This window comes from Camellia sinensis, chromosome 6 (genome assembly GCF_055761805.1).
Source record: "Camellia sinensis isolate YWXY chromosome 6, ASM5576180v1, whole genome shotgun sequence".
NCBI classification, from domain to species: Eukaryota; Viridiplantae; Streptophyta; class Magnoliopsida; order Ericales; family Theaceae; genus Camellia; species Camellia sinensis.
Window position 1 is genome coordinate 115,439,350 of NC_138966.1, and position 23,623 is coordinate 115,462,972.

General features: G+C 37.6%; 1 protein-coding gene across 1 annotated transcript; it reads left to right on the top strand.

Annotated features, from left to right (window-relative positions):
* The first annotated feature begins 3,475 nt into the window (after nt 1-3,475).
* On the top strand, nt 3,476-21,882 carry LOC114289122 (alcohol dehydrogenase 2-like). The gene is made up of 6 exons (XM_082876971.1): nt 3,476-3,602; nt 3,792-3,928; nt 14,542-14,588; nt 14,727-15,054; nt 15,671-15,746; nt 21,603-21,882. The coding sequence occupies exons 1-6, from the start codon at nt 3,566-3,568 to the stop codon at nt 21,791-21,793; spliced, it is 816 nt and encodes a 271-aa protein (XP_082733097.1). The 5' UTR covers nt 3,476-3,565; the 3' UTR covers nt 21,794-21,882.
* The last annotated feature ends 1,741 nt before the right edge of the window (nt 21,883-23,623 follow it).

Genomic DNA, 23,623 nt, shown 5'->3' on the forward strand with positions numbered 1-23,623 from the left:
ACCTTAAGGACACACGCCACCCCACTATGCCACTCAACCATCACATGAATATAATTGCAACTTATATTATTTATATATTACTTTCAACATAATATATATAAATATAATTATATATATTCAAATATAATTTTTATGTAAAAAATAAATTATTTATTAAAAAAAAATTTTATCTCAGTTTTGGCGACTAAATCCATTATTTAGTCGCCAATTCTACAATTTTAGACTACTAATTAATTTTGCAGTCGCTAAAAAAAATGTTGCGCCTAAAAACACACCTTTTGGCGACTAAACCTGTTTTTAGTCGCCAAAAACTTCCCCTTTTGGCTACTAAACTGAATTTTAGTCGCCAATACTCAGTTTTTAGCTACTAATTTTTTTTTTGTAGCCAAATAGCTTCACTTTCAGCGACTAATCTGGTTTTAGTCACCAAAACACCTACAATTGGCGACCAATCTGCTTTTTAGTCGCCAAAACCAGCACCTTTGGCTACTAAATTGTTTTAGTCGGCAAAAACCATCACTTTTGGCGACGAAAATTGTGTTAGTCGCTGAAACCCATATAATAGGCGACCAAACTGATTTTTAGTCGCCAATACATATACATTTGGCTACTAAATGGTTTTAGTCGCCAAAAGTCTTCATTTTTGGCGACTAAAATGGATTTAGTCGCCATTTGTGCAACTTTCAGCGACGAAATTCATTTTTTTAGTCGCCATTGGTGTTTTTTGTTGTAGTGATATATATTTTTCTCATTTTAATTGACCAGTAACATGGTTCATTGCATCTCAACAACAGGACTTTGTTTTCATAGAAATCGAGTCTTGATTATCTTAATGAAACAAAAACACAAAAATAGGATTACAACAAGAAAACCATTATAAAATATGGTGGCCAGTTTTGTGCTAATGAAACCACCTCACATACACTTTTTTTTTTTTTTTTTTTTTTTTTTTTTGTTTTTGTTTTTGTTTTTTTAACAGCATTACCGGGATACTAGAATACCTGTTTTTGTGATTATGTGGGGCCCACATGAATTAGGCTTTCTATAATAAACCACCTCAAAGGTCACCATTATTACAAGATAAGGCTTATTGGAATTCATTGACCTTGAAAAAATTATTTAGTGAAATTAAGACAAATTTATGCAGTGTCTCAACTCGATATTTATTAATTAAAATAATAAAATTTAATAATTTTTGTTTAATTTTTTTCAGTCAATAAGATGCCACTTGGCTTGAATATTTGAATCTATTTCAAATATCATTTGCTCTCTTATAAAAAACGAAAAACACTCATCTTTCAATTAGAAGGCATAGTTTCAAAACTAATAATATTAGCTATTCAAAAAAATGTCAAATAAAAAAAAATCCATATAAAACATTATATGACCAAACATTTATTGTTACTTTACAATTTTACGATTTTTTATTTTTTTGATTTCTTTCTATATCATTAGTGTTTTGAAACAAAGATGTTAATTTTGGAGGCTCCAAACCTTGTAAGTTTTCTCTAGTCTATTGTTGGATTAAAGGGGTATTGTTGGGAATCGTAGGGCTTATTCTACAAGTTAAAATACCAATTGTCAAAATTCAGAAATGATTTTGTATGATATTATAAAGTAAAAGTCAAGTCCCAAAATACCAGCTATCAGAATTCGGAAATAGTTTTGTAGAATATTATAATATAAAAGCCCAATCCCAAAATACCAGCTACCAAAAATTCAGAAATGATTTTGTCATGGCCTATTGTATCCACTTTACCAATTGATTAAAATTAAATTGAAAATTTAATATTAAAATTTTTATGTTAAAAAGCTATTTGATAAAAATTTAAGTGATTAATTCAAATAAATTATTTAATATGTATAAGATCAAATTTAAAAATTATTTTTAAATTGAATATTTTAATTTTTATATTATAATAGTGATGATAGTGGTGGCACTGATAACAATTATGGCCCAATGGCAACCATTGTGAATGTAGATATAGTGATGGAGGGATAATGCAGTAAAAGTAAAAGGGAAGTATCAACGATGGTGTAATGATCGTGGTAATTGTGGTGGTTATGATAACGGTGACAATAATTATGGAAGTGAATGGTTGTAGTGGTGGTGGAAATGGTGTAATTCTATGACAATGATGACATTGGTGATGGAGGTTGTAGTGGTAGTAGTAGTAGCAATACTAGTAGTTTGTAATGGTTGCATATAGTGGTTGGTAGTGGTATAGCGAAGATAGCAATAATAGTGTATGTACACGTATTATAAATTTAATCAATATTAAATAATTTTTTTATTACTTAAAATTTTCTTAATTATTAATCTCCATTACATTTTAAGTACGCTACAATAATTGTAATTATTAAATAAGTCTAATTGATATTCATTTTAACATTTTTGTTAGCATACGGTAATATATGGTGTATGTATACATATTATAAATTCAATCAACATTAACTAAAAAAATTTTATTACTTAAAATTTTCTTAATTATTAATCTCCATTACATTTTAAGTACGTTACAACAATTGTAATTATTAAATAAGTCTAATTGATATTCATTTTAATATTTTTGTTAGCATACGATAATTATTGCACTATAACAAATAAGTGTTTTAGAGACCAAATATTTTGGTCTTTAAAAGTGAAAATTTTGTTGCAAAAGACATTTAGGGACCAATTTCTATCGTCATAAGGATAGTCGCTAAAAGATCGTCCCGAAAAGTCTAAAACGAGGCTTTTAGCAACAAAATTTTAAAAATGTCACTAATAAATAGACTTTTAGGGACAAAATAATTTGGTCTCAAAATGGTTTATTTTTTGAGACAAAAAATATGGTCCTAAAAACATAATAATTGATCACTAATGTCTAATTTTTGTTTCTAAAAATATAATAACGGCACTTTTAAAAACAAAAATATTTAGTCCCTAAAAAATAATTTTGTCCCTAAATTTTGGTATCTAAAACCTTTTTTTTTTTTGTAGTGTTGGGAGGCTGACCTTTTTTTCTAATCATTTTTTATCCAATAATCTTTTATTTCTTTTTGCACTTTTATAATATTTCTGTATTTATTTGAATCCTTGGCTTTTGTTGAAATTTGAATACCAGCAAATTCACATGTATTTTTTTTAAAGTCCACTGGCATAAGCCCAAAGACAACTATTTAATCATACATAATTACCACTAAAATAATCTTGTAAAGTGTAACTATTATTAATTTCAGTAATGTTAGGTATTATGAAAAATCTTTCATAAAAATAATCATGAAGACTTTGTGACCCTTGAATTACACTTAGAATAAAACACCACACATTAATCAAGATAATCTAAAAATCATAAATCTTTTATGATTATTTTTATAAAATTTTTTTCATGATTTCTAACTTTTCTCTATTAATTTATATTATGTGGTACAGAGCTCTTATTCATTTTCTATAGCATAAATAACCCATTTAGAGTAGAGCCTTTCCATCATCTCACACACGGAAACAAGTGCATGGAAGAGAAGAGTTCTAAACATAACAAAAGCTTTAAAGTCTCAATTTATTTTCAGTGAAGAAGGAAAGATGTCAAACACAGCTGGTCAAGTCATTCGCTGCAAAGGTTTGTATAATATCATCATCCCATTTAGGAGCTTTCTACTGACTTTGGAATCAATATTTTTTCGAAAATAGTTTTCAGAAACAGTTTGTAAAGTTCTACGAAAAACAAAAGCAAAGAAAAAAAAACAGACTCTTTGTACTTCTGAAAATGATTGGTTAACAAAGTATTTCTTCAATTTTTTGGTGGCAGCTGCTGTGGCATGGGAAGCAGGGAAGCCACTGGTGATAGAAGAAGTGGAGGTGGCGCCACCGCAGAAGATGGAGGTTCGTGTGAAGATCCTCTATACCTCTCTCTGCGACAATGATGTTTACTTCTGGGAAGCCAAGGTAACTCATTTTTCACTTTACATAGTATAGAATAGTATAGTATTCCTTGGTAGGGAAAATATATGATTCCCCATAAGTAAATCAATCAATGAGAATAAAAATTAATGCGGAAAAATTAAATCGAAATCCGATTCCACTGTCAACTAAATAAGTTTCCAAACGATTACAAACGAGGCATGAATGGTCTTACAAACCACCCTTAGGTGAATTCCAAATAATTACAAATAAACAAGAGGAAAGGCCTCACCAAATAGATGAACCAAAATCTTCAGAACCAGAGTTGAAGAAGACCCAAAAATTATAGACCCAAATCAGCCGAATAACTGAACATCCCAAAACTCACTGAAAAAACTTGATTGACGAATTGAATTTCCAATGTTCTAGCAGACACAATACACTTGTGTTTAAGAACAAAACCCACCAAAGACCACCTATGGCAGTCGTACCGCACCTCCTTTTTTCCTTGGAAAAAACAATACCAAAAAATATGTATTGTGAATCTAGGGTTTTTTTTTTTTTATCAAAATCTTAGTTGTTTCCAAACTGAATTGGGTCTCCACAAAATTAGATATAATATATAAAAATATTATAACTAATACCAAACTAAATTAAACTCTTTTAATAAACCAATTGGGTCCCACACTCCAATAAGGAGGTATACCCAACAATTCTCCCCCTACCGACTTAGGTGGAGATATCAACCATACCCGTCAAAGTTCGACACTTTAAATGTTTGTCCCTTGACAAAGTCTTAGTCAACATATCTGAAATATTATCATCCGTGTGAACCTTTTCGAGTTGTAACAGTTTCGAATCTAACACATCACGAATCCAATGGTATCTCACATCAATGTGTTTTGATCTCGAATGAAAAGTAGAATTTTTATTCAAATGAATAGCACTTTGACTATCACAATAAAGCACATACTTTTTTTGCTTCAAACCCAACTCTTGCAAAAATTTCTTCAACCATAACTCTTCTTTACAAGCTTCTGTAATGGCAATAAATTCAGCTTCGGTAGTTGAGAGAGCAACACATTTTTACAATTTAGATTGTCATGTCATAGCTCCTCCTGCAAAAGTCATCAAATAACCCGAAATAGATTTCCTAGAATCAACATCACCGGTCATGTCAGAGTTCGTGAACCCATCAAGCATCAGTTTACCATCCCCAAAACACAAACACTCCTTTGAAGTCCCTTGAAGATACTTTAGAATCCATTTTACCGCTGCCCATTATTCTTTACCCGGATTAGAGAGAAACCGACTCACTACACCAACGGCGTGAGCAATATCCGGCCTTGTACAAACCATGGTGTACATCAAAGAACCAACTGCTGAAGCATAAGGAATTTTCAACATCTCTTCTTTGTCTTTCTCACTTGTAGGACATTTATTCGAACTAAGCTTGAAGTGACCCGCAAGTGGACAACCAACCGACTTTGCCTTATTCATGTTGAACCTCTCAAGAACTTTCTCAATGTAGCTTTCTTAAGACAACCAAATCAGCCCCTCTTTGCGATCACGAACAATTTTCATACCAAGTATTTGCTTTGCCGGTCCCAAATCTTTCATAGCAAAAGATTTACTCAACTCCAATTTCAACATGTTAATCATGGTAGAATCTTAACCCACAATTAACATGTTATCAACATAAAGCAAAAGAATAATAAATTTGCCATCCGAAAAATTTTTCATGAACACACAATGGTCCGAAGTGGTTTTAGAAAAACCATTATTTATCATGAAAGAGTCAAATTTTTTGTACCGTTGCCGCGGGGCTTGCTTGAGGCCATACAAACTTTTTCTTCAATTTGCAAACAAATTTCTCTTTCCCTTTCTCTACAAAACCTTCCGGTTGCTCCATGTAAATTTCTTCTTCAAGGTTACCATGAAGAAATGCAATCTTCACATCAAGTTGCTCAACTTCAAGGTTCATACTTGCAGCCATGCCAAGTACAACCTGAATAGAAGACATCTTTACAACCGGTGAGAAAATCTCATCAAAGTCAATGCCGTTTTTTTGCCCAAAGCCTTTCACAACAAGACGTGCTTTGTACCTCAAATTCTTGCTATCATTTTTCAATTTGAAAAGCCACTTATTTTTCAGAATTTTCCTCCCTTTAGGCAACTTTACTGAATCATAAGTGTGATTTTCAAGTAAAGAATTCATCTCCTCTTCCATTGCCTTTTTCCAATCATCTTTCTTTGCATGCTCAATTGCTTCTTGGTAGCTCTCAAGCTCTCCTTGATCAAAAATCAACACAAACTCATTGGGAGGATACTTTCTCGAAGGTTGCCGGTCCCTTGTAGATTTTCTCAACTCAAGTTGTGGTGTTGGTTCTTGAGTTGGATGCTCTTCCTCAATTTCGGGCTCAACTTCATTAGGATTAGCATCATCCTCTGCATCTTCAATAGGTGGCTGCACATCTCCCCCATTTTCATCATCAACTGAAGATGACGGAGATGGATCCATGTCAATGAGATCATTAGTGTTTGGCTTCGGTTGATCACCTTTGCCAAAATCTTCAATTGTTTGGTCTTCAAAAAACACAACATCACGGATTCAAATGACTTTCTTGTCAACCGGATCCCACAATCTATAACCGAATTCATCACGCCCATAGCCAAGAAAAATACATTGTCTTGACTTACTGTCAAGCTTGGACCTCTCATCCTTTGGAATGTGAACAAAAGCTCGGTAACCAAACACTTTCAAGTACTCATAAGACACATCTTTGCTAGTCCAAACTCTTTCTGGAACATCACCATTCAAAGGATAGGAAGAAGACAAATTGATCACATCAACCACTGTCTTCATTGCCTCACCCCAAAAAGATCTTGGCAATTTAGCTTGTGAAAGCAAACGCCTTGTTCTTTCCACAATGGTGCGGTTCATCCTCTCGGCAACCCCATTTTGTTGAGGAGTCTTCTTAACTGTCTTTTGGTGCCGAATACCTTGGTTGCGACAATACTCATCAAATGGCCCAATGTATTCACTACCATTGTCTGATCGGATGCACTTCAATTTCTGCCCTGTTTCTCTTTCAACCATGGCCTGAAAATGCTTAAATACTTCTAGAACTTGATCTTTAATTTTTAGTAGAAAAGCCCAAACTTTCCTTGAATAATCATCAATGAAAGTAACAAAATAAAGTGCACCACTATGTGTTATAACTTTCAAAGGACCACAAACATCCGAATGAATCAACTCCAACACATTTTCTTTTCTAGAAGCAACATTTTTATGAAAAGAAACTCTATGTTGTTTACCCACCAAACAATGAACACAAGTTTTAAGATATGTACCTTTCAAACCGGGTAGAAGCTCTTTCTTAAACAAAACTTGTAGCCCCTTTTCACTCATATGGCCAAGTCGTTTGTGCTACAATTTGGTAGAAGTATCATCTTCAAGTGCATTCACAACACCTTTACAAATTTTTTCTTGCATCGAATAAAGTGTATAAGTCTTCTTGCACTTAGCCACCACCAAAGAACCTTTTTGTGAGCTTCCATATTCCATCACCAAATTTGTTGTTGAAGCCTTCATCATCTAGCTTCCCAGTAGAGATCAAATTGAGGCGAATGTCGGGAACATGCCTCACATCTTTAAGCAACAACTTGCAGCCCAAATTTGTTTCCAAGCAAACATCACCCATGCCAATAATCTTGGGCAAATCTTCATTACCCATTCGAACAGAACCATAATCTCCTTTGGTGTAGGTAGTGAAGAAATCAACTCGAGAAGTCACATGAAAAGAAGCACCAGAATCAATCACCCAATTGCTCTCTTGGCCCACAAAATTGATACAAGCATCTTCACAAACAACCATGAGATCATCGGTAGCAACTGCTATTGTGTCTTCTTGCTTCTTATCCACACTTTTGTCACGCATTTTCTCCTTGTTCTTGAGCTTTCGGCATTCTCGCTTCATGTTGTAGACACCCCATTTTTGACCGACCTTAAGACTCAGACGTCATCGATTGAGCGCTCGGTGATGGTGCATGTTGTGCTCGTTTAGAGGTTTCGGAGTTTTGACTGAGAGCCTTGCCTTCGGGCCTTTGAACTCTTTGTGCTTTGGCTCGGTTTGTGGACCAAGTCTTGTTTTCCCTTCCCGGAGGGAGGGAGTGATCTTGTAGACCATCTCTCTGTGGTCGTAGACTACTTTTCGTGGTCGTAGGCCACTTTTCCCGTTTGGAGGCTAGTTTTCGGTTTTTGGAGCCTTTGGCTGCGGGCCTTGTCTCGGGACCGCTTCACATTCTCCGTTTGGCGTGGTTTTTGAGCCACACCTTGTTGCCTCTGCCTAGAGGAACACTGTGGTCTGGGAGACCACTTTTGTGGTTGCATACCACTTTTGATGCTCGTCAACTAGTTTTTGGGGCTTTCGGCCGCGTGCTTTGCCTCCCGATTTCTCGTCTTGCATCCGCTTTGGTTTGTTTTCGGTACAAACCTTGCTTTCCTTGTTTGGAAGGTGGTACAAGGGTGAGAGATCAGTATTTCTCCTGGCCGACCATTTTTCTTTTTTCCAGCTAGTTTTCTTGTCAGATAACTGGCTTTCTTGGTCTTTGGACCATCTTTTCTGGTCGACCACCATACCACCACCTTACATTTAGTGTGTTGACCTCTCCCACCTATGGCCGACCAGTTTTTGCTCTAGTTGACCACCTAAAGTGGTCGGCCGACCACTTTTACTAGCAGGCCAACCACTTCAAGTGGTCGGTTGCTTTTTGGCACCTTTTTAGAGATATTTTAGGACAGTTGGCACAGTTGGAGAGCATTTGAGCCATCCTCCATACACGTGTATGGAGGGATGGCATTCAAGCTTAGCTTCTCCAAGAAGCTTTGGCTTTCCTCTTCTATAAGAGGGAGGCTCCTCCTCCCTCCTCCAGGTTCAGAAAATTGCCCTTAGAGAGATACATATAGTTTTGTATCCATCTTGCTTGGTTCTTCATTTTTGTGCTTCAAAAGTGTAGATTTATCTTAGGTTAACACACAAACACACACTCAAACACCTTCCTTTGGCTACTAAGGTGCTTAGGGGCTGATTTTGGTGTTCTTGGGTTGCCTTGAGCTTGAAAAACCTACTGGAGTTGCAGTTATAAAGAGGGTCTTCAAGGGTAAGCTTTTGACCTTTAAATCCCCCTTTCTTGCTTAAGCTTTTAGCCTATCTTTCATGCTGTTTTAAGCTTAGCTCATAACTGATAAAAGTTCTATTTTTTCATGCTTAGAAAGTTTGTTTAAGATCACTTTTGTGTTTGGGGTTGTTTACCCCCTTTTAGGCCTTGTTTGGCCTTGTTTTTGAGCCTTTTTTGTGAGCTTCGGGACCACCTTGTGTTGGCCTTCTCACCACTAAAATCTAGAGGGATTTCAGTGGTAGGGATGGTGTTTTAAGGTCCTAAGAAGGAGAGGGTCATCCCCTCTCCTTGTGTCTTCTTTACATGCCTTAATATGCCTCATGTTTGAGCACCTTTGTTAAGTGTATGTTGATCATGTCTTTGCATGTATTTGTGGTTATTTTTCTGTGGCATACCACTTTTTTTACTTGCTTTGGTCACTTTATGCATGGTTAATACACTTGTAGTGTAAATCACACACACTAGCTTTGTATGCTTCATGAAGTAGTATGTATTTTTAGCCTATGTTGTGTCCATTTCAGCATGTTCTTGAGCTTGTTTTACCATGTCATGACTCTGTTTAGGTTTGGTTTGGTTAGCCTTTGCATGCTCCTTGCACTTGTAGTGCATTTCCATGAAATAGCCTAACATGCATCATGTTGTGACATGTCATTCTAGCATGCTTTTGGCTTAACTTCATGAAGCTTTTGTCCATGTTTTAACATGATTTAGCTCTGATTTTGGTTGTCTTGGTCATGCATGACTTGCTTTGTATAGCTATAGTTCAATCTAACTTGTTAGCTTTGTACACCAAGTCCACTAGCATGCTCTACTTGGCTTATTTGAATGATTTGGCATCACTTATTATGTTTTTTCAGTCCATGTTTCATGTCCATGCATTCACATTTGTCACTTATTCAATGCGTTGGAGGGTTTGCCCCTTTATGCCTTAACATGAACCATTGCGTATGCCTTCATGCCTTTGCTTGCGAGCCACCATTTCAGTGTTTATTTGGGGTTATTATACCATGATATAACTCTGATTTTTGTTGCTTAAGTCATTCCATGCTTGGTCTTAATAGGTGTAGTGTAATCCACCTTATTTGCCTTGCATTCACCATGCTTCATGCCCTTCATGCTAGCATATTTTGGCCTACTTCCATGCATGTTTTAGACTCATTCTAACATGTACTAGGACTATTTTGGGTCGCCTTGGTCACATGCTTCATGTTTTATATACTTGTAGTACAAATGCTCTTGCTTGCCTCAAGCTTTGAGCACCATTGCATGTTTCATTTGTGTTGTGTACATGATTTGGCATCATCTAACATGACATTTCAGAGCTTATAGCATGCTTTTGTTCCCACTTCATTCATGCTTTGGATGTCTTTAAGTGTCATGCATTATGGCCTTGTTATGGCCTTAGGTTGCATGCCTAGGCCTTCGAGCCCTTGTCTCAGCATGTTTAGGTCCTTGTTTTGACCTACGTGAGCTCTGTCCATGCTTAGTTCATGCATTTGTGCCATGTGTTGCATGCCTCCTTTGTGTTGCTCTTTGCTAGCTTTCATGCCCTAGGACCCTAGCATGCTTTACTTATGTTATTTGAATGATTTGGCATCATTTCTTGCTTCATTTCAGTGCACTTAGTGTTGTTACACTTCCACTTTTGTCACTCATCGAGCACTCTTGAGAGTTGTGCTCTTTGGCCTCTTTGATGGCCAATGCATTGTGCATGCATGCCTTGCTTTATGTGCCTTCATTTCATCACCAATGGCCACTGATTTGGGCATGACTGAGGTCTACCCCCTTTTTGGTTCAAGTCCATTGATTATGCCATGTATATTGCATTGAGTATGCCATATTGTTTCATTTCATTGAGTATGCCATTCTACATTGCATTGTGCATGCTATGTTGCCTCATTGCATTAAGTATGTCATATTGTACATTGCATTGAGTATGCCATGTATACTACATTGAGCATGCCATGCTTGGTATATTACGGAAGTTGCCCTTGTTGCATTGCATTGTGCATGCATGCATTACATTATCCTTTGAACCTTACGAATGCCTTGCATTGAGTATGCCATGTAGTTTATTCGGATTGTGTATGCCATGCTTGCTTGCATTGTGTTTGGAATAGGTGTTAGTCCAAACACGGGAAACGAGAGGCGTTTCATACTTAAAGTGATGAAACGTGCCTTAATTCCCGGTCGCTGACGCTCTTGATCATACGTGATAGAGTTCTAGGCCTTATGTGTTTACTTGTGCATTCATTTCATATTGAATTGTGCAACTTTGCCTCTCAGCCATCATGTATGAAAATGCACAATTGGTGGCCCGAGGGTCGAGAACCACACCCCTTTGAGTTCATGGCATGATAAGGAGGGTGGTTGTGCATACATATCTTACAAATACATTGCCATGCCCTTTCTTGCTCTCTGTTACAGAAACTGGACTGGCAGCAGCAACTGGTCGGCCAGCTAGAAAAAGTAGCTGGCCGACCACTTTTCTTTGTTTTCAACAACAAAAAGTGGTCGGCAGGGGTCTGGAGAGACCAAAAGTGGTCGGCCACCCTCCCAATGGATTCTTAAGGTGGAGTTTCATCTTTCTGGAGCTTGGTGCAAGTTTCTGAGAACAAATGAAAACAGAGGCAAATCGGGGCATCGCATTGGATTTCCGAGCGAGGCGACCGAGCATGCATCTAGTTTTCTCCCTCCGAGAACCTCCTGCTTTTATTGCTTTCCTTAGCTGCCATGCTTAGATAGCTAGCTTTCGCTTTGGTTTGTACGTTATTAGTTAATGCGTTAGCTATTCAATTCGTTTTGTAATAATTAGTTAACTAGGATTAGTTAATTAATTTGTTGTGTAATAATTAGTTTAATTAGCTTAGATTAGCTAGTTAGTTTCTTATTCGGTCCCTCCTTCGAGAGGGCACATTGTTATAATAAGCGTGCATGTGTGCGATGCATGTCTTCCAATCCCCATTTCATTCTCCCTTTTACTTAACCGCTTACGATGGTTAGTTTTAGGGCATATTTCATTTAGCATACCTTATGCTCGTATGTTTGCATCCATTCATCTGAATTGCATGCACCGGGCTCGGCACATCATGCTAACTACATTGTATTTCAATTCCAATTTGAATACATGTACCAAGTTGCATCTCACATGACATTCTTAGGATAGCCGAGCCTATCTTAATTGCATTTTTGCAATGTGTTTTGCATTAGCCATTTTAAACATGAACTAGGATCATGCATTGATTTCTAACTAGTTCTTTGTTTTGGCTCGGAGTACACTGTGAGTGTTTACGCTTTAGCATACTGCATGTGTGTTAATGTTGCCATGTTAGCATGCTTGCCATGAGGCTAATTGCTTATTTGCTATAACTGCCTAAATTCCTGTGGGTGAAGGTTGGATTACTTGAATTGGGACAATTCATTGAAATCCGCATTTTAGCCTGCTTACGAGTAGCAAACTTCAAACCATTTTCCAAACAAACGAATATGCGATGCTTGGTTCCAAATTAGGCGATCTAATCTATACTTGTTTTGCTGTGCGCATCACATAGTAATTCTAGCTAATTAACCAGAATAAGAGCACATGTGTTTTCAAAAACAAGATATCATGCTTAGTACAGGCCGATCTTTGATCGGGCGAGCGAGGGTGCTCATTAAATGACCTTCCCCAATCATACCCAAGTTCCCAAGCCAAGGCAACTTTGGTGATGACGGACACGTGGCCTTAGGCACGAGTCAGGGTTTACTAAATTCTCCCAAAATAAAATATTTAGGTGGCGACTCTGTATCTGGCAAAACAGTCCATGTTTGAGACTTCTTTACAAAAATCAGTTTTCCAAAACGATTTGCCGGATTTGGACTCTTTGGTGATTTATCAAATCTCACATCGCACATCATGAGATCAGATTAAGAACCGTGACATTTGAGTCTGAACTGTAGTATGAAGCCCAAGGGCGCGCCTACACATGTGCCCTTTCTCATGGCAATAATAGCACTCAATGTCTTTCTTTGAAAAAGAACTATCTTTTGATTTGTCACGGCTTTGATCACGACCATGAGGAGTCTTACTCCTCCCCCTTGTTTTGCATCGGCCTCTCACAACGAATGCTTCCGAATGAGAGGAACCCGCTGATTTTCTTCTAGTTTCTTCATTCAACAAGCTACTAGTGACTTGGTCCATTGTGACAACTCCATCTTGGTCCAAATTACTAACTGTCACAACCAAAGTCTCCCAACTTTCGAGCAAAGAACTAAGTAGCATCAAAGCCTGCAACTCATCATCAAAAATAATTTTCATAGAAGCAAGTTGGTTAACAACACTCTTTATTTCATTTAGATGTTCCGGAATAAGGCTGCCCTCTTTATATTTTAAATTAACCAACTTATGAAACAGAAAAGCTTTATTTGTGGCTGATTTTCTATCATAAAGGCCTTCTAATTTTTTCCATAAATCATATCCTGAAGTTTCAGTAGCAACATGATGAAACACACTGTCATCAATCCATTGACGGATAACACCAACGGCTTTTCGATGAAGCCTCTTCTATTCATCATCTTTCATATCATCAAGTTTGCCACTATCACCCTCAATAGGTCTATACAAATCTTTACAAAATAATAGGTCCTCCATTTTAGTTTTCCAAGTTACCCAATTGCTTCCATTGAAGCTAGACATATGACCCACATTCCCCTCCATTGATTTACACAAGTAAATTCAAATAAACTGTAAGCTCTAATACCAGTTGTTAGGGAAAATATATGATTCCCCACGAGTAAATCAATCAATGGGAATAAAAACTAATGCGAAAAAATTAAATCAAAAGCAATACAAGAATTTTACATGGTTCCCTCAATGTGAGGTACGTCCACGGGATCGAAATCCGATTCCACTATCAACCAAATAAATTTCCAAACGATTACAAACGAGACACGAATGGTCTCACAAACCACCCTTAGGTGAATTCCAAATAATCACAAATAAACAAGAGGAAAGACCTCACCAAATAGACGAACCAAAATCTTCAGAACTAGAGTTGAAGAAGACCCAAAAATTATAGACCCAAATCAGCTGAATAACTGAACATCCCAAAACTCACTGAAAAAACCTGATTGATGAATTGAATTTCCAATGTTCTAGCAGACACAACACACTTGTGTTTAAGATCAAAACCCACCAAAGACTACCTATGGCAGCTGTACCGCACCTCTTTTTTTCCTTGGAAAAAACAATACCAAAAAATATGTATTGTGAATCAAGGGTTTTTTGTCAAAACCTTAGTTGTTTCCAAACTAAATTGGGTCTCCACAAAATTAGATACAATATATAAAAATATTATAACTAATACCAAACTAAAACTAACTCTTTTAATAAATCAATTGGGTCCCACACTCCAATAAGGAGGTATACCCAACATTCCTAAGGTTTCCTCATTAATTTCAGGGACACCCAAATTGGTTCTTTCTTTTCAATCTTGCAGGGCCAAAACCCCGTCTTTCCTCGAATCCTCGGCCATGAGGCAGGAGGGTAAGTTGATTTCTTTCCAAGAAAATCTTAATCTCAATCAAATTGTTTGTTCTTGTTAATTTTTGAAGCTTAAAATGAAATGGGTTCTCTGTTTGTGGATTGAAAATATGAATATTGTTGATTTTGGTGGATTTGTAGGATTGTGGAGAGTGTTAGAGAGGGAGTGACTGATCTTACACCGGGCGATCATGTCCTTCCAGTCTTTACAGGGGAATGCAAAGAATGTCCTCACTGTAAATCCAAAGAAAGCAACATGTGTAATCTCCCGAGGATCAACACAGACACGAGAGTGATGATCCATGATCAAAAATCAAGATTCTCAATCAATGGCAAACCGATTTTCCATTTTGTTGGAACATCTACCTTCAGCAAGTACACGGTAATCCACGTTGGTTGTCTCGCCAAGATTAACCCCCTCGCTCCTCTCTCGACAAAGTTTGTGGTCCAAGTTGTGGAATCTCCACAGGTACAAAAAAAACAATGGCAATCTAATTTTAATGTCAAATCCCTTTTGGGTTTTGGCTAAAACCATCAATTTTCTTTATAAGAATAAGATATCAACAAACTTCTATGAAATGATTTCACGGGATTAAGTCTATTTTCTTGATCGTAAAATATTATTGAGAAATAAGAATCCATGGAAATTAGTCAAACATCCAATTTGGTATCTATTTGAACCAAAATGGTGGTATTGTTCCTGTATTGATCAAGGATTTCGATTTTTTGGAAAGTACCATGATCATCCAATAACAAGGCTTTCAAAATTTTCAAATGCACAATATGAAGACCTACTGATTCTAACAACTGATTGCAAAGTCGATCATTTTCCAACCTTTGAATTTGTACTGTCCTAATGAACAAATTCGTGGGATTTTGTTTTGGGTAAGATTTGGTGCCACTGTGAATTTTGCCAAACCAAAAAAGGCTCAACTGTGGCTGTCTTTGGATTGGAGCTGTAGGTCTAGCTGTGAGTTTTTTTTTTTTTTTTTTTTTCTCTAATTGCCTTATGAATATGATTGTTGTCTCTGTTAGCCAAATGTATCTGATCAATACTAAATTTGATGGTAATTTTGTGTGATTAGGCTGCAGAAGGGGCCAGAGTGTCCGGTGCTTCGAGGATTATTAGTGTGGATTTGAATTCTAGCAGTTATGAACAAGGTAGGTAATCACACAAAGGGACTAGCAAGCATTATATTTGCAATGTTTGATACAAATTTACTTTCAGAAAACTGACTACAGTATCTGTGCAGCATAAAGTTGTTTTCAAATTTTCGAAATATGAGAGTAACATGAAAATGATGAGCATTTTCGAACTTTTTATTGTTTTGTTTCTAAAAACAACCCACTTTCTAAAAAATACCAAACAGTTGTTTTCAAAATTTAGAAAACAGTTTTCGCAGAAAAATATAAACTATAACAAAACAATGGGAACCCAACCGAACAGGAAAGGATTTGCAGATTTTGATGGCCAACTGCATCTAAATTCTTGGTGGAAGCTATTTTTGCAACATAAGCTACATTGTGACTCACATTCTAGTTAAAACACACAATATTCTAATGTTTTGTGTGATAAACAAGCAAAAAAGTTTGGTGTGACAGAGTTTGTGAATGCCAAAGACCACAATAAACCAGTTCAAGAGGTATAGTTCTAAATGTTGATAACTCATTCGGTTTTATAACTTGCATAATGAATTTTGTGGTTTTGCCCCTATGCTTTTCAATATGTAAAATACAATGGATTTTTTTTAACAAGAGATTTTAATCAAGTTAAGTGCATCAAGAGTGAAGATTTTAAGGTATTGATGAAGGATGAAGAGATTAAGGAAAGATGGAAGAATTATTTTGAGAAATTATTAAATGAGGAATATGGAGGTACGTCAATAGGGGAAAAAATAACCAGTAATACGATAAACCAAGATTATAGATTCTATCACAGGATTAGGAATTTTGAAGTGGAGATTGCGCTTAAGAAGATGAAATCAAATAAGGCTTTAGAACCTGATGATATCCCTATTGAAGTTTGAAAGTGTTTGGGTAAAAAAGGGTTGCTTGGTTAACTAGATTGTTTAGCAAAATTTTGTTGACTAGTTTTGCTGACTAGGAACATGTCAGATGAGTGGAAGAAGAGTATTTTAGTGTCAATCTATAAGAATAAAGGAGATATCCAGAATTATAACAATTATAGAGGAATCAAGTTAATGTGTCATATAATGAAAATGTGGGAGAGGGTGATGGAACATCGATTACGAGATATAATAGAGGTGTCAGAGAATCAATATAGGTTTATATCTTGCAGGTTAATAATGGAAGTGATTTATCTTTTGTGGAGGGTAATAGAAAAGTATAGAGAAAAGAAAAGAGACATTCATATGGTGTTTATCGACCTCGAGAAAGTATATGATAGAGTGTTTCGGGATATAATACGGTGAGTCTTAGAGAAGAAAGGGGTGACAAAAGGTTATATTGATGTGATTAGGGACATGTATGAAGGGGTGATGACTACTATTAGATTGCCTATTGGAGAGACAAATGAATTTCCTATCACTGTAGGGTTACACTAAGGATCTACCTTAAGTCCTTACCTTTTTGCTTTAGTTATGGATCAGTTGACGAGAAATATTCAGGATGATGTGGCATGGTGTATGCTTTTTGCAGACGATATCGTGTTAGTAGGTGAGACTAGAGAAGGAGTTAACACAAAGTTGAAAATTTGGAGAAAAACACTTGAATCTAAAGGATTCCAGATAAGTAGAACTAAGACAAAGTACATGGAGCGTAAATTTAGTAACAATAACAATGAAAACAGATGAGAAGTGAAGATTGAGAACCAAAACTGTCTAAGAGTGAACATTTTCGTTATTTAGGGTCGATTATCACAACAGCAGGGGAGATTGATGTGGATGTGGCCCATAGGATTAAGGAGGGATAGAGTAAGTGGAGAAGTGCGTCTGGGGTATTGTGTGATAAACGAATACCCACTAGACTAAAATGTAAGTTCTATAGAATGGCTATTAGACCAGCGATATTGTATGGGACAGAGTGTTGGGCAACTAAGAAACAACATGTAGATAGGATGAATGTGACTGAGATAAGGATGCTAAGGTGGATGTGTGACAAGACTAGACAAGACAGAATTAGGAATGAGTGTATTTGAGAATGGGTGGAAGTAGCACCGATAGAAGATAAGTTCAGAGAGAATCGATTAAGATGGTTTTGGCATATTCAAAGGAGACCAATAGAGATAGTAGTGAAGAGATGTGATGTAGTGACAATAGATGGAATTGTTAAGAAACCAGGTAGGCCTAGATTAATGTTGGCTAGCGTTGTAAATAAAGATATGGATCTACTAAATTTGACTAACGAAATAGCCTTTGATAGAGCTGCATGGAGAAGAAGGATTCATGTAGCCGACCCCATTTGAGGAGACTTAAGGCTTGGTTTGGTTTGGTTTTGATACTGATGGGCACCTAAGGGGGGCGCAGCTCACGATCCAGATGTTAAAGCCTAGTCAGCCCAATAACTTTGAGAAGCCGATGCTAGCCTAGGACCTGTGGCACTCAAACACTTGTCAGGTAGGGAATTAACCACGTAAGCAGACAAAGATCCTACAAAGTTATTGCACCCACATATCAGCCATTTAATGAGGCCACTATAGCATTAAATGTAGTAAGACCAATCACGCTGGAGTATGCAGAATCACCATGAATGATGTTAGTTAGGCCATAGACTTTCGACCAACTAGACACCTTAGAATGGACAAGGAAATGATGAGCAAAGGATATAAGGAAGCTTTCGAGATGCGTTAGAGGAAGTCTTCACCCCCTTTGCTTCTCTTTCTCTTTTTCTCTCTCTCTAAATTCAACCTATCTTGACCTAACTTGATCGTCAGAGTGTCCGTCGGGGGTTTATCTCCCCCTTTGGACCTATTTTGCAGGCATATTTTGAATACACCAAGGCCAGCAGACCTGTTGGAAGCATGGATCAGTCCGACCCTTCTTCCATTAAAGTTATTGCATTATCAGTTGGCTCCATCTGTGGGAATCCATCTCTGGTCGATAGTTGTGTCCATTGTCACCGAGAGGAACCCCATTAACACCCATCTCCTACGTCAGAGTGGATGGTCACGACCTAGTCCATGGCTTCACAACACAATGTTGTTAACCTGGAAGTTGAGTCCTCCAACCCAAATAACCCACCTCCATATTTCGCAGAACTCACCAACAGCATCAATCGGTTGACCGAGCAAAACCAAGCCCTGATCAACGCTTTGCTCCAGCACGACTTACCTATCCCTCCTCCACCACCGTAAATAGTCCCCCCTAACCCGGAACAAACCCACAATCATCACCAATTCCCACTACATGTGTCCCAAGGAATATTCCCACCATTTGTCCCACAACCTCAACCGTTAAACCTCGACGATCTGTGCACCCCTTCTCTAGGCTCGTAGCCCCATTAGGAGGGACCACCGTTGTTCCATAACCACCTGCCATTGTACCACACCGCCGTCCACGAAGGTGAGGCTAGCAGTGTTCAATCCCTAACTTAAACTTGTGGAGATAATGCCCTCGTTTGGGATGAAGAATTACGGGCCATGAAGCTTCAGCTACAAGGGGTCATGCAGAACATACAGCATAAACCTTTTTCCACCATCAACTCCCCTTTTATCACCTCCATCAGAGATAAAGCTCTACCCTCTAAGTTCAAAATTCCATCGATTGACACCTTCAACCGATCGACCACGTGAAAGCATATCGGACACTTATGATCCTCAATGCCTTTCCAGATGAAATCATGTGCCGCGCTTTCCCCGTCACGTTGAAAGGGTTGGCGCAACTCTGGTTCAGCCAACTTCCCCCGGACTCTGTTACTTCCTCTCACTAGCTCAACGAGTCTTTCCTGAGCTATTTCATCGGTGCGTAGTGCCAATGACACCCAGCGACTCAATTGGTAAACATCCGGCAGACCGAGGGGAAATCGCTGTGCAGCTTTGTCACCCGTTTCAATGCAGAGGCCTTACAAGTAGAGGAAAACGATGATAAGGTCATTCTCACAGCCTTCATGGCCGGTTTGCGCCATTGAATTTTCTTGTTTCCCTCTCCAAGAACCCCAGACTACAATGGCCACCATTCTTGCCAAAGTCCAAAAATATATGAATGCTGAGGACTCTCTGGCAGCTTGCCAAGACTCCACATTCAAAGCTTCGCAGTCCAGGGAAAAGAAAAAAGAACTTGAACCTAGGCATTTGCAATACACTCACCGACCTTCACAGCATACAGATCGACCCATATGCTCAGACCGACCAGCTCTTACCCGACCACCCGGTCGGTTTGAACGATACACACCTCTCAAGTCACCTATGGAGCAAGTCTTGCACCAAATCTAGCGTGACTACAACCTCAAATGGCCCCAAACATCGAAATCTCCCTCCACCAGGCAGAACCAGTCCAGATACTGCCGTTTCCATTATGACCATGGCCATAACACTGAAGACTGTGTCAACCTTAAGGACCAAGTCGAGGGTTTGATCCGCCAAGGGTGCCTTAACCAGTTCACAACAGCCCGCCCCCATTAAAGTCCTAGGGTTGACCCCCCACGGCACAACGACCGACATATTTCTCCTAGACAGCCTAAACCACCTAGACGACATGATGATCGGGCACCACAACAACCCCGTGTGCAAGGCGCTCTTGCCCCCCTGTAACATTCCCGGGGGGGATACCCGTACGCGTAAATAGTTCGGACCCTCGATCTCTTTGATCTAGTCTCACTAATGTAATGTGAAACATAGATAAGATTCCAGATTTGGTAACTTTTAGAAAATCCATTTTATTACAAAACCTTATTGCCAAAAATGGACTACGTCATCAGAGCTCAGAGTCACCACCTAATATTTTTGGAAAATTAGGAAACCCATGACTCGTGCCAAGGTCACTGTTCATCATAACCAAAGTTGTCCTGGTTTGAAACCTTAGGTATGAGAGGGGAAGGTCATTAATTGGGCACCCCCACTCACCCGATCAAAAGATCGGCCTTTACTAAACCATGATATGAATTTTATTTACTTTATATGTTCATATTTCGATTATTTAATAAATCCTAAAAATTACTATGTGAATCATACAAGTATAGACTATGTCATTTATTTTGGAATAATTTGATTTTATGTATTTTGAAAGAATTTTGAAGATGTACAACCAAACTAAATTTAGTTTACAAACATGAACAATCAACATTATTCCAAATTAAGCGACACAACCTCCATCCACTGGCATTCATTCAGTTATATCAAGTAAGCAAGTAGCCACATGGTAGGATGCTTAAACATAATAAGAAAAATACACACAAACGGGATGCTAAAGCATAAAAACTTACATGTTTATCGTCCCGCAAACAAGCTACAAAAAAAAAGTTAGAAAAATATGCATGATCTTATATACAAGGTCCTAATGTAATTCACACATGAGATGCAACCAAAGATTCGGCTTCTAAGATATGACATGTGAATTATCTCAAGAACATGAGGTAGCGCACATAATCATATAGGAAGTGATTAACTCCACAAATGAAAAATTAGACGAATCAAGATGCATGAAACATGTATGCAAATCATGGATACAATGAGAAACAAAATAAGATGCATATTCACAAATAAAGAAAACAAGTAAAAGAATGGGATAAAAAGAAGCGGGGCGGGGAATTATTACAACATTTGAAAGAATAATTACAAACCAAATTAGAGAGGGATGGGGATAATATTACAGCAAAATAAAAATCTCACAAAACACTCAAAATAAAATAAACAAAAGAAAAAGCTTTAAATGCCTTGAAAACCACTGGAAACTGTTCCGCTTAAAGCAAGAAGATTGTTTTGTTCTGTCTGGGGAAACTTATTTTGCGGGAACACTATTCATCCTGGGGCACTATTTACCGCCGATAGTACTATTCACCATGGCAATTACTATTCACCCTTCTTGGTCGTTATTCATCTTATTGGGCATTTTTTGTCTGCAGTTACTATTCATCGTCGGGGTTACTATTCACTTCTGAGGTTACTATTCACCGCCAATCACTATTCATCCGGTGGGGTCATATCTTTCGGGGAAATGATGAATTTTCTGATTCACAAACTTTCTTCTGATCACCCTCAAGGTTGTAGAATGTGTTCTCAATTCTCAATCCAAAATTTGGAATTACAACTTTAGTGGTTGGTTTTTGAATGGTGTATTGATGAAATGGAAATAAAAGTTTGGTTTAGAAAAATAAAATATCTAAGAAAATATTTTATTTTCTCTCTCTCTCTCTCTCTCTCTCAAAAACTAATTTTCCTTCTTTTCTTTTATTTCTGATTCTTTTTCCTCTCAATTCTCTAATCTTTTTTTCTTCTTAATTCTCTGATCTCAATTCTTTCTCCCAATTCTTTCTAATCTTTTTTTTCTCTTAGTTCTCTGATCTCTCTTCTCTTTCAATTATTTGATCCCCCATTTTATAGAAAATAAAATTTAGAAAATGACAAAAGAACAAACGATGGAAGGAGCTGATTTCAAAAGGCGCATAGTGATTTTACTGTGCACTGCACAGTAAAATTACTATGCACTTTACAATATAATAATATATAAAAGGTATTATTAGCATAAATATATGTACAAATACCCAAAAAAATATATAAAAATACACAAATATATAAAATTATAAAATAACAAAATACATGGACTAATAAAATATATTTTAGCAGGCCAAATATGTAATATAATTTGACCAAAGCGGGTCTTAAAGAAAAAGAAAATAAAAAAACAAACGGTGGAAGGCTGGGGAGTTTCAAAGGAGGAATAGTATATAGTATATAATATATAAAATATTTAATATTTAATATATATATACAAAAGTATGGTGCGTGAGTGATACCACGACACCGAATAAATGAAATATTATATAATATAACATACTATATATATAATATAATATTACATATAAAAAAAACGTAAAAGAAAATAGAGAATGGATCAAAAATAATTTGGCAAAAAATGAGTGTAAGGTTAAGATTAAAGTTTACATTCCATATTTTCATTGAGAATTTTGTGAGATAGCATATTCTTATTTTCATCATTGGGTAATCAAGCGAAAGCGCCCAAGTGTTAAGACCGGTCAAAATGGGGTGTCTACACCCCCCGGTCGGCAAAATCAAGGTCATCGTCAGAAGGCTAGCATGTGGCGAATCTTCTTAATCAGCACTGCGAGTTGAGCTTCGAAAAATCAGGCAAGGCTTCGATAAGGCCGTTACGACAGTGGACTGTCCCTACAAACAGTCCAAGCAATGGTCTAAACCAATCACCTTTATGGAGGCAAACTGCACAGGCGTTCGCTACCCCCATGACGACCCTCTAGTCATTTCTACTCTCTTGTCGAACTACAAAGTCAGACGAGTACTTGTCGACAATGGCAGCTTCTTAGACATCATCTTTCTCAATGTCTACTGACAACTCAAAGTCAAGCAAGAAAAGTTATCTCCTCTACAAACCCCTCTGGTCGGCTTCACTAGAGATTGAGTGATGTCTATAGGCTCCATCAACCTCCCAATCACCATCAGAGAGTATCCACAGCAGTCCATGAAACTACTCACTTTCCTCGTCGTCGACTACCCTTCTGCCTACAACATCATACTTGGCCGCACAGCTCTCAACGCCCTCTAAGCTGTAACCTTGTAGACACCTCATTTTTGACCGTCCTCAAGACTCAGTTGTGCTTACAGGTACATCCGGACACAAGTTTGATTGCTCGGCAGGCATTTGACTTTTGCGGCGGAACGTCACAGGTTCGAGCTTTCCAGACCCTGTATCATTTCTGCCCCATTCGTGGACCATGACTTGGTCCTTTCAGAATGTGTTTCTTGGTGCACTGCCGGCCCCCTTTTGGACCTGTCGGCCCCCACTTTGTTGCTGCCGGCCATTGATTGAGCCTGCCGGCCATCAATGAGCCACTGCTGGCCATTCCTGATGGCCGGCAGAACCCCTGTCTCAGTAGGTTTCACTCCAAAT